The 12500-nt window shown below is 46.7% G+C and overlaps 1 protein-coding gene across 2 annotated transcripts in view; it reads right to left on the reverse strand.

The window, feature by feature from the left end:
* The window catches only part of bcar3 (BCAR3 adaptor protein, NSP family member), a 90473-nt gene that overhangs the window by 28805 nt on the left and 49168 nt on the right, over nt 1-12500 (reverse strand). For both annotated transcript variants that reach the window (XM_076277975.1, XM_076277976.1), the window contains one exon: nt 9555-9594. In XM_076277975.1, coding sequence (XP_076134090.1) covers nt 9555-9594 — 40 coding nt within the window. The remainder of the gene's footprint in view (nt 1-9554; nt 9595-12500) is intronic.

A 12500-nucleotide genomic window follows, 5' to 3' on the forward strand; every position in this document is an offset into this window, starting at 1 on the left:
CTGCCGCCAGCTCTCTCAGCCTGCTGCCCCCCTCTCTCACTCTCTCTCACACACACACACACACACACACACACCATACCAACCACCCCCTTCTACACACACACACACACAAACTCCATCCATGCAGGAGACTGACAGAGAGAGGGAGAGTAAAAGAAAGAAAGGGAGAAGAGAGAGAGAGAGAGAGAGAAAGAGAGAGAGAGAGAGAGAGAAAGAGAGAGAGAGAGAGAGAGAAAGGTAGGGTGGATGAAAAATAAAGAGACAGACCGGGGAGACAGAGAGAGATAAAGCACAAGTGGCTGTGTGTGTGCGTGTGTGTGTGTGTGCGTGTGTGTGTGTGTGTGTGTATCCTTTGTTGGGTCTTTCAAGTAGGGCTGCTCATGCCTCTACCTCTCTGTGTTCTGAGTCTTTTCAAAATACTTTCCAACGGAGGTGCACTAGAACAGTTTTATTCACACTTACAAAAATATTTTTGATTCATGTTACAACACAAATTCACTCCAGTTATTAAATCCATCACCGCAATCCTGCTACTCAATCATGGCTGTTTTAATACAAAATTAGTAAGTAAGTAACACATCTCCAAGCGCCTACTATTCCACCCTCTGGTGATGTTAATCTACACACTCACTCTGCCTCTACCATACGCTGAGGAGTAACTAACCTACACATGAGAGCTGCTGGGGCTGCAGGGGCTGAGCTGAGTGTGTGTGTGTGTGTGTGTGTGTGTGTGTGTGTGTGTGTGTGTGTGTGTGTGTGTGTGTGTGTGTGTGTGTGGCTTCTGAGGGTCTCCCACTGAGAGTGAGGACATGTATGGGGTGTTCGGGGCACCCTGCTGGGATGCTCTTTTCATGTGCGGTCTCCTGAACACACCCGCCGAGACACACAGCAGCAGACACACACACACACACACACACACACACACACACACACACACACACACACACACACTTAATCCCGCTGGGGATTAACAAGAACAAAAAAGACAAAACAAAAAAAGCTAAGGGGAAGGGAGGAAGTTTGAGTGGCTACTAAAGAGCTCCACATTTCAACTCTCCCATGGTCCTCTCCATCTGTCTGGGAAGCCTTTTGTTTGGGCTAACAAGCTAATCAGCACTTTCTCCCTTTCTGACACCTTTGTTAAGGTCATTAGCTGGCAGAGTTGATGTCCGCAGAGGCAGAGCTGTCTTTTGACATGCATGCATCCTCTCCGCAGATTGGGAGGAAGTGTGGTGCTTGCATTATGCATGTAGCAAGAGAGGAGCATTAAATGAAACCCAAAGATCTCCAATTGCTCTGACTGGAGATCTATATGATTTACATTTTACATTCATGCTTTTGGCAGGAACTCTCATCCAAAGCTATTTACAGCACATAGGGAGTGTGTATCGGGCCAGTTGTGCGGTGTTCTGTAGAGAAGTCGCTGAGTTACATTGGCAGTAATAAAGCCTTGTAAGGGGAAAAGCTTTGACTGATGCCTCTTGAGTGTGTGTGTGTGTGTGTGTGTGTGTGTGTGTGTGTGTGTGTGTGTGAGACTGAATGCCCTCCACTTTATGGAGAGTGGTCGTTTAACGATGGCTTACTGCCAGAAGTGGCATCATTGTAAGGCTGAAGCACAAACTTTTTGACTTCTGCCAGTTTCCCAAGGTGAAATGGTCCTCTACCTCGCTCACTAAAAACTCCTTCCTCGTACTTTTCTTCATAAAAAGTGAAACAACCCCCGCAACAATGAGAGCGCATTCCAGTATGGATTGAAAGAGGGGGTGCAGCTTTGATGTCAAAATGAATGATGATTTAAAAGTCGTTCACGACAGGTTAATACCAGGGGCTTAAAGAGTCCAGAAGAGCAGTGATCACTGAGGTCACAACTGTGGGAGCGAATTATCCCGATATTCACAGCAGGACACCAATCAGACCAAATCTCCACTCCATCGCCCCATATGCATTTGTAAAGAGTAAACAAAGACCTTACCGCAGGCTGGCACACTACAAGAATGCCCTCCCTCCTGTCAAAGACAAACTGGTCTCTAAAGTGCTCTAGAAGACTAAACGAGAAATGCTTTTTGAGTTCCTTTTCCTCCTCCATAGAGAAAAAACGAAAAACACTCAAGGGCTCAAATAGTTGAGAACATACTCTAACCCTACAACAATAATTACATCTTTTTTTCTGTCCATGGACTAAATGACTACTTCCCGAAAAGAACATGAGCAAAAATACATTTTTTCCCTTATATTCAGGCCAACATAAAATACCCCCTAAAACTTAAAGACAACAACCATTAGAGCCTTGTTCTGCAGTATTGTGAAGGGAGGTTAACAGTCATCATTAGTGGATAACACAAGGACAAAGCCTCATTTTTATACAACAGGCATAAAAACTTTGTTGTGTAACTGAGAACTGACGTTTGTCATACCAATAACAAGATGAGCATGTGATACAGTTCAGCATGTCCTGGGTATGGTGCAATCCTAACAATCAAAGAAGGCATGATGCATTTTTATTTTTATTTTTATTGTGTCACACACACACACACACACACACACACACACACGGGCGTGCACGCTTGATTTCCTGCTTCTTTTGCAGACACAGCAACTTTTCTTCACGTAATAGGATATTACATCTCTCCAAACAACTTACTGTTTTGTGCTAAATGGCCAGCATTAATATTTACTTGAGAAAATTAAAAAATATATATTTTCAAATGAAAATAGATTCTACATGACAAACTCTTGTTACAGTGCTACTGTCATGCAGCTTACTGAAGCACAGTTTAATATACAGTGCTTTGTTCTAATGACATAGAGCTCAAGTTAGGGTTAGAATGAGAAGCTCTGAACCCACCACTGATTTGATCACTCAACTGCACTGGCTCTTGCATTAAAGTGGGTTTAAGGCTATAGTTACATAAGCACAGAGTATCATAGAGTTGCAATACACTGATAATTAGCATGGTGAGCTACACTGTACTTATGTGATATAATTCCAATGTAACAAGCACTTTATAATGTACAGTAACACAAAGAGTTCCTCTGTCCTTAAATAATCATCTTAATCTAAAGCCATAATGCTTTCACTCTCTCTGCTCTCACTCTCTCTGCAGCAGAGCTGTGAGATCTACTCGTGAACACTAGATGGCGATGATTCACTGTCAGGATAATGGCAGCACTGCTCTCTGATCTTTTTGTTATGGACAGGAGGGCAGAGTGAAAGAAAGAGAGAAAGAGAGAAAGAGAGGGGGAAATGGAGAAGTACAGAGGAAATTGAGCGAAATTACAGATAAATCAGAGTACACAGTTTCCTAAATGGCTTCCTGGTGCACGTCAGTGTCTATTCCAACGTGATACACCAAACATAACGGCCTATTCAGGGGCAGCTGCTTTGGTACTAATCATCTTGTCAAATAGCTGGTCCACTTTACCTTCCATCACTAAAACAACATCCAGCAACTGCCTTTTATTATTTTATTTTTTTTAAAGCAAGCTTAGTCAATGTTTTGCTTTTGGGTTTGTTTTTGCATTTCCTGTGAGTTCCCAGTGTTCCTGTGAGTTCCCAGTGTTCTGAGACCATTCTCTGGCCTACCTCACTTACTCTGCCTCAGAGTGACCCTAATATTAGCGCACAGACAGCACCATGATCTCCAAGCAGCAGTATGGAAAGGCTGGAGCCAAAGCAGCGTGCCTCCCTCCCTCCCTCCCTCTCTCCATCCCTCACTCACTCACTCACTCCCAGTAACTCCCCTTCCCCTCCTGAGGCCCCCCGGCTTAGGTGGCCTGGCCGCTGCCCGTCACAAAGGTCAGTGCCAGGCTCCTGTCTCCAGCCAGAGCAGAGCAGACCCAGGAGGGCGCCGGACATATGGAGAGGAGCGGAGAGGGGAGGAAGTGGAGAGGAGGAGAACAGAGAAGAGGAGAGGAGAGGAGAGAGGAGAGGAAAGGAGAGGAGAGAAGGGGAAAGGAGAGGAGAGAAGGGGAGAGGAGAGGAGAGGAGAGGACAGAAGAGGAGGGGAAAGGAGAGGAGAGAAGGGGAGAGGAGAGGAGAGGAGAGGAGAGGACAGGAGAGGCCAATGGGGTCTTTCACCACCAGCGCCACAGGCTGAGTTGAGAGAGGAGAGGAGAGGAGAGGAGCTCAGTGCCACCGTGCAGCCCGTACACACAGAGAGCCTTTGTCCTCCTCGGCCCCAAAGCTCTTTCAGCAGCACTTAGCTACTGCCACTGTTTCTTTCCATGAGAAATATGGAGAGAGAGGGAGGGAGGAAGGGAGGTGGAGAGAACAAGAGATAGAGAGAGAGAGAGAAAGAAAGGAACAGAGAGAGGGGGGCAGAGGTAAAAAATAAAGAGAGGGTGAGGGCAGAGATGGAAGAGAGAGAGAGAGAGAGAGTCTTAAGACAAGAGTGAGGTATATATTGAGAGAGCAGGTTAGAAATGGAATGAAATGGAGAGGCAAGGAGAAAGTAATAGAGAGAGAGAAAGAAAGAAAGATAAAAATATAGAAAGAAAGAAAGAAAGAAAGAAAGAAAGAAAGAAATCAAAGTGCCATTGAATGAGACAGTCAGATAAAGAGAGAGAGAGAGGTTTAACACTCTTTTGATATAACTATAAGTTCTTACATAGGTACACCACTATAATATATAGCATAATAATACCTTAACCACAAGGCTTACATCCTCTAACAATGGAGTAACCCCTCCATCTCACAGTAAAGAAACAGTATAGCATACTAATAAATAATGAATACCAGTATTCCGTTTGAATGGGACTGGCCAGTGGAGAGTGCCAGGGATAATGACAGCATCAGAGAGAGGTAGAGAGAGAGAGAGAAGGAGAAGAAAGAGAAGAAAGTAGAGAGAAGGAGGGAGAGGGAGAGAAGGAAAGAGAGAGAGATAGAAAGAGAGAGAGAGTGTGAGAGAGAGAGAGAGAGAGAGAGAGAGAGAGAGAGAGAGAGAGAGAGAGAGAGGGGTCACAGGGGCCTGTGTGAACAGCCCCTCAGAACAAGGCCAGCAGGTCTAACTAAGACTCACAGGACTCACTGATTTTCTTCCTCTTCCTTCCATTCCACACCCCCTCTTCTCTCCCCCCCCTCTCCCCCTCTCTCCCTCCCTCTCCCTCTCTCTCTATCTCCCTCTTCCCTCTCTCTCTCTCTCTCTCTCTCTGACTCTGCTCTCTGTCCCCATCACCTCTCCTCTGCACCAGTCAGACCAGATCCCTTACATTACTGGAGGTGTGTATGGATGAGTCCTTGCATGACTCCAGCTATTAAGTGTGTGTGTGTGAGTCAGTGGTCCGCTCCAATCTAGTATGAGGCTGATGGGCAGAGCTTGCTCACTCACCAGCAACACCAAAGCCAGAAACATGACTGACAGCCTAATGCCTACCTCTCATAGATATGCAGTTAAGACTGTTCATTAATAAGTACTTTATGTACTTTTTTTATACTTGTACATTTGGCTGTTCTTTGCCTTTGACTTGGTTAGATCAGCAGTTCATTGTCCAAAACATCCCCCTGTGTATAGGCTATGCAGGGCACAATTAGAAGAGCATCATTTGAAACTTCCCCTCCTGCACAAACACTAGAAAACCCCCAGAGGAAAGAGACATTTGGGCCCCACCCATAGAGGGCAATATTTTTAGCCATCTGAGTCTTCCTCAAACAATCCCAAAGCTCCCAGCCTCCCTCAGATCTTCCTCGGTGATAATGGCTGTGACCAATTGCAATTAAAGTCAATGCTGTTTCACACACAGCTCAGATCAGGCTTGAGTATTACATTACGTTTAGCTTTAGCTACATTAGCTTCTATCCACATAGAATCACTATTCCACTAAAGCAACAACTTCTATATTAAATGTACAACTACAGAGGCGAATTCAGGGCTGTGGGCTGATATCCAAATTACTGCTGGCTACCAGGTCATCTCACCACAGGATATGACCTCAGCATGTCCAGTTGCTGACTTCCTGCGCTAATGTGGAACATGCTGAATAGAATAAATAAATAAATACATTGAAATACCCGCAGTTCAACAGCGCCAGCGAAACATAAGCTGTTATGGCTGTGTGTGTGTGTGTGTGTGTGTGTGTGTGTGTGTGTGTATGTGTGTAAGGGCTTCCACCAGCCATGAAACTGAGGCTCAAGAGCTGATGGAGATGAACCTGAACCTGCCACAAGACAGAGAAAGCGAGAGAGAGAGAGAAAGCAAGAGAGAGAGAGAGAGGGAAGAAAGACAGAGAAAGCAAGAGAGAGAGAGAGCCGAGCTGAACCTGCCACAAGACAGAGAAAGAGAGAGAGAAAGCAAGAGAGAGAGAGGGAAAGAAAGAGAGAAAGAGAGAGAGAGAGAAAGCAAGAGAGAGAGAGGGAAAGAAAGAGAGAGAGAAAGCAAGAGAGAGAGAGAGAGAGAGCCGAGCTGAACCTGCCACAAGACTCCTGAGACGCCCGCAGTCCTCTGTGACTTGGCCTCACTGAGACCTGAGTCTCCTCTGTGGAAGGTGCCTGTTTGTGCGACCCCTCACAAACAGCAGCAGTGGACGTGCTTACTCTAGACCCTTAGTGTTTGGTCTGACCACACGTTTGTTGATCAAACAAGTGGAGTGGAAACTGGAGATTTGCTGCATTCCTTCTGATGGAGGAAATACAGGCCTACCTCTGGGGAAGGCTCTTAAAGAGACACCCACCCACGGCTGGCACAGCATGGCTACGGCTGTGCCAAATACAAGATACAAAGTATTAACCAGATGAATGTGTTAGAAACAACACAAACTGTGTTCTCCCTATCTGGACATAGAAATGTGTTAAAAAACAACACAGGTTGTGTTATTTTCAACACATAAAGTGTACACTCTTAAAATGAATAACAAAAGCAATGTGTTAGAAACAACACAAACTGTGCTGTCCCCATCTGGACATAGAGATGTGTTAAAAACAACACAAGTTGTGTTATTTTCAACACATTTGTTTTAAGAGTGATCGTTTTAAGAGTAGATATTTTTAAGATTGTACTTACACATCCAGAAATACACATGTAACACCTTTAACTAATCAACAGATCCAATATGCATACGTGCTGGAACAGCTAGATAGGTGTGCTATCCCAATTAGGGTCTTTGAATTGGTGCATGCTTTCTCTGCTTCTCTTTCTCTCTCTGCATCTGTGTCTTTGCTTGCATCTTGTTCTCCCTCGCCCTCCGTCTCTCTCTCTCTCTCCCTCCCTCTCTCCATCTCTCTCTCATCAGAGGACTCTCATGGCTATGTGAAAAGCAAACCCTTCTGTCTCCCAAGCACTGGAGAAACCCCCCAACAGCTCAGTAGAGCAGAGCACAGCATAGCAACCAAGACATCTAAAGCTCCCCACACTACTACCATACACAGCAACATCAGAGTGGAGGGAGAGAGAGAGGGGCAGGGGCAGAGAGAAGTACACTAAAACAGAGAGAGAGTTAGAAACATGTGTGTGAGAAAGTGTGGGATCAAGATGTCTGTGTGTGTGTGTGTGTGTGTGTGTGTGTGTGTGTGTTTGTGTGTGAAGAGTGAAAGATAGACAGCGGCAGAGAGAGCTAGAGAGAGAGAGAGAGTGAGGGAGGGAGTTAAGAATGAAATTATAAAAAGAGAGCAACAAAGAGACAGAAACAGTTGGGGAAAAGTGGAAGAAAGACAGATAGATAGATATCTATCCACACACACACACACACACACACACACACACACACACACACACACACACACACACACACAACAGCAGCCATCGCTCAGAGAGGACGAGGCAGGTAATAGCACAGTATGCCGAGTGAAATGAGATTTGGGCCTCTCCTTACAGTATGTCCCCTGAGAGAGAGTGCAGAAGGGGCCTCGGACAAATAAGATTAGCGAGACGGTACAGTCCAGGTCAGTCCACATCAGTCACCGCTAATGCCCATTACAGTCCCCCTGCTACGCGCCTACAATGTCACCAAGTGTGGAGGGGATGCTCCAAATGGCCTACGGTGACATTCATAACAGTCAGATGCAAAGCTGAATGAGTGATGACTAATATCACTGTAATGCTAGGCTGGTTGTCATGCCAACCGGGGGGCCATATTCTAAAAATGTATTCCGCTTTCCAATACTCACAGTGCTGTGTCAGTGCAAACTTCGCAGTTTGGCTATAGAGACAAACAAATTATTCAGACTGCCATTTTCCAAGTCTTCAAAAAAGCATGACAGAGTGATCCCAATCTGTTTAAGTGTGTGTAGCCTATTAGCTGTTTCCTGTCTTAATGTAGCATGCATGTTAGACTCGGGCTGACTGATACGTATCTAAATCTTCTCTCCACACGGACTTTTAAAAGCACATCAATTCTGTAGGTCTAACTAAAGATGACACAGAACGTAACGCTGTCAGAAGAGAATAAATACATCATTCTTCCATACTGACGTGGAGGGAGAAAAAATGAGAATCCTGACATGATAAAACATTTTACTCCAGCAAATCCACCTGACCTGCTTACATACACACACATACACACACAAGTTCTCTATCTCTCACACAAACACACATGCTTACACACACACACACACAGACACACACACACACGCACACACACACACACACACACACATCTAATGAGCAATAGACGTATGCACAGTAAGCAGAAGTGTTCATTTGTTTTTCCAGCCCTTTCATTCTTTCAGCAGAACAAACTCCTGTGCTGGAGTTAGCAGAAATGGAGCATTAGCTCTTAGCAGCAGGTTACCACCACTACAGCCCCTGGTGCTTCAGCTTCCACTTACTAAACTCTCAACTCTCAGAAGAAACCCTGCGGTGACAGCAGTGTCCAGCATGGGACAGCTTACATTGCCCCAACACACACACACACACACACACACACACACACACACACACACACACACACACGCCAACACTGCCCCAACACTCACACACACACACACACACACACACACACACAAACACACACACACACACACACATACACACACACACACACACACACACACACACACACACACACACACACACACGCCAACACTGCCCCAACACTCACACACACACACACACACACACACACACACACACACACACACACACATACACACACACACACACACACACACACATATGCAGACACTGCCCCAACACACACACACACACACACACACACACACACACACACACACACACACACACACACACACACACACACACACACACATGCCAACACTACCCCAACAATCTAGCAACCTGTTGGTACTGTAGCAGCAGCAGTAATAACAGCAAGTGGTGGCACTATCAGCCATTTTAAAGTGACCCTGATCCTCCACAGGCCGGGTGACACATGAGGTAAAGTTTACAAAGAGATATGCTGCAGACAAAACTTAAGGAAGTGCCAAAAAGCCAACAAGCCTAGCTACCAGTTCAGTTCTAAAAACAAAAAAACGTCACACTAAGGCATTATGATAAGCCCACACATAAAAACAGACACAGACACAGACTTAGACACAGACACAGAAACAGGCACAGACAAACAAATAAACAGACAAACAAACAAATCAACAAACAGATTCTTACCTTCACATACTCCATGGTGGGGTCCATGCCGCAAGGATCCCTATGGGAGAGAGACAGAGCTCTTTTTAGGGAACACATTCACACAGATGAACTAGCGGGAACTGTGCGAGCGCTGTGAGTATGTGAGTGTGAGTGTGTGAGTGTGTTTTGAAGAATATGTGTGTATTCTTCAGCTGTGTCTTGTTGCTGCCTCAGCTCCAGGCTGTGGCTGCAGTTAGGGCGGTGTGCACAGACCCCAGCCGGCAGCACCGCCCGCCTGCGTGCGTGCCCCCCTCCCTCCTCCTCCTCCTCCTCCTCCTCTGGCTTCTTCCTCCTCGTCTAACCTCAGTAGCTAATTTCACACAGCGGTACAAGCCCGGGGTTCAAAGCACTCCTCTCAGACATCTGCCCCTGTGTGCATGTAATCCCCCACCCACCCATCACTCGCCCCCCTCCACACACACACACACACACACACACACACACACACACATACACTCAGACACATACACCCAGACACAGACGGAGAATACCACCAACCACAGCAGATCTCACAACCCAGTCCACCCTCCCCAAACACACACACACACACACACACACACACACACACACACACACACACAAACACACACACACACACACACACACACACACACACACACACACACACACACACATACACACACACACACACAACCCCCCACTGTGACCCCCGCCAACTGAGATGGCTCTGTTACGTCTGAGAGCTGAGCACTGAGGAATCTCAGAAAATACCTTTAAAAAAAGTGACAAGTGGCAACCCATTTGCAATCAGATGCTCTGAGGAGTGTGTGTGTGTGTGTGTGTGTGTGTGTGTGTTTGTGTGTGTGAGAGAGAGAGAGAAAGAGAGAGAGAGAGAGAGAAAGCCAGGAGAAATGCCTATATGGAAAGTGTCACGAGACAGTCACATTGAAATCAGAAGAGTGCTGTTCCTCTAGCTCCTAATTAGACATCAGTTCCTTTACATCCTGTGAAGTTCTGCCTTTAATATCTTCTGTGCACAGCGCTTTCTTGATCTCTTTGTTTTACAAGTTTCCTTTATGAGCGGAGCTCTAACGAACCTCTCGTTGCTGACGGATTACAGTCAAGGAAATGAATTCCTCGAATCCCACGCACAAGATTTCCCACAAGTATTGAAAAAGGGCCACAGCGGTGGGAGAAACAGATGAAAAACAACACAAACACTGATAATCACTGATAATCACTGTGACCGGGCTGCCCAGAGCCTTTGGGACACGCCATAGTGCCATTTCTGTGTGAATCCATATGAGAAGAATCTCAAACAAGCCTGAGATTGTGTATACTTTATCCCGAAGCGGTGGGGATTTAAAACAGATTACGAGTTAAATATAACTCACCTAAGTGCAGCAGCAGCAGCAGCGGTGATGGCCCCTGAGTCTGTGTGTGTGTGTGTGTGTGTGTGTGTGTGTGTGTGTGTGTGTGTGTGTGTGTGTGTGTGTGTGTGTGTCCCTCCAGGGACGTGCGTGCGTGCGTGTGTGAGTGTGTGTATACCGAGAAAGCCAAGAGGAATGCAGGAAGTACAGGGGCCAGTAAAGGAAATGGCAACAAGAGAGTGAGTGAGCGAGCCGCGTCCCATTGCCCATCCCTGCACCAACCGGCCCACGCCAGTCAGCCGGTCAGCCGGTCAGCCACAGGTCCAAAGTGCCACGCTCAGCCTTTTCCCCATTTAGGTCCCCGTTTCACTCCACTCTGCTCTCTCTCTGCTCCTCTCTCTCTTTTTCTCCCTCTCTACGCTCCTCTCTCTCTCCCTCTCTCTGCTCCTCTCTCTCTCCCTCTCTCTGCTCCTCTCTCTCTCCCTCTCTCCGCTCCTCTCTCTCTCCCTCTCCGCTTCTTTCTCTCTTTTTCTCTCTCTCTCCGTACCTCGCCGCCTCTCCACCGACGCCAGCCGGCCCACGGCACGGCTACTCATTGTGGCCCGATGGCGTCCGCAGTCCACCTCCTTCATCCTTTCATCTCCGCCTCTCCGAAACACAAAAAACACTCTTTCTTTCTTTTCTTTCTTTCTTTTCTTTCTTTCTTTCTTTTCGTTTCAGTTCATTCTCTCTCTTTCATCCACAAAGGCCGAGATCCACGGTGGGAGAATTGAGTGAATGTTCTCACGTCTCTTCACCTCCTTGAGCAGGGGTGGGGGTCAGGGGGTTCTTGGCAGGTGAGGGGGCAGAGGTGGCACGGAGGGGCCACAGAGTTGGGGGGCAGCTCAGGAGACTGTTTCATAACTCCAAAGACCTTTAACTGCAAACCTTCAATGCTTTAAACCCTCACCACAGTGTAGTGTAGGTGCCCGTAAAGTACAGCCTAAACAGGGGACACTCACAGGGCACTCCTGACCAGCACACATTTCTGGCTGGGACTGTCCGTGCGCTGGTGCCAAGCCACAACTGCATTGTGTCCTAGAAAAGTAATTTGTCCTGGCTCTGACCGCCAGCTGTCTCGAAACCCTCCATTGCTAAATTGGATCGCTAACCAGCTTGGGGCAGTGCAGGACGCAGCCGAGGCGAGCTTTGGCTTTAAGTGAACTTGCAGAGATTTCTGGACTTTTTGGACATGTCTGTGGCCCTCTGACATGCAACAACACACACACACACACACACACCCCATGACCTTAGACAAACTAAACCACTCAAGGACAACCTCAACTCCAACCCACTCAGCTCTAGGGACAGCGGGGATGTATGCAGATATTTCAGATATTTACAGGCCTTCAAACAATGACAGAGATATATGTTTGTTCACACACACACACACACACACACACACACACACACACACACACACACACACACACACTGGCTGACCACAGTCTAGTCTTCGGCGTCAATATTATCGCTCACTTCATCTGAGTTTGACACAGGGAAGGTAAAAAAACAGGTAAGGGGCCACCCCTGATGCAGCATGGCTCTGCCACAT

Source organism: Alosa pseudoharengus, unplaced genomic scaffold (assembly GCF_046254945.1).
Source record: "Alosa pseudoharengus isolate Yale_2024_CS ecotype anadromous, Long Island Sound unplaced genomic scaffold, YU_APseudo_1.1 YU_APseudo_1.1_scf_11, whole genome shotgun sequence".
NCBI lineage: Eukaryota > Metazoa > Chordata > Actinopteri > Clupeiformes > Clupeidae > Alosa > Alosa pseudoharengus.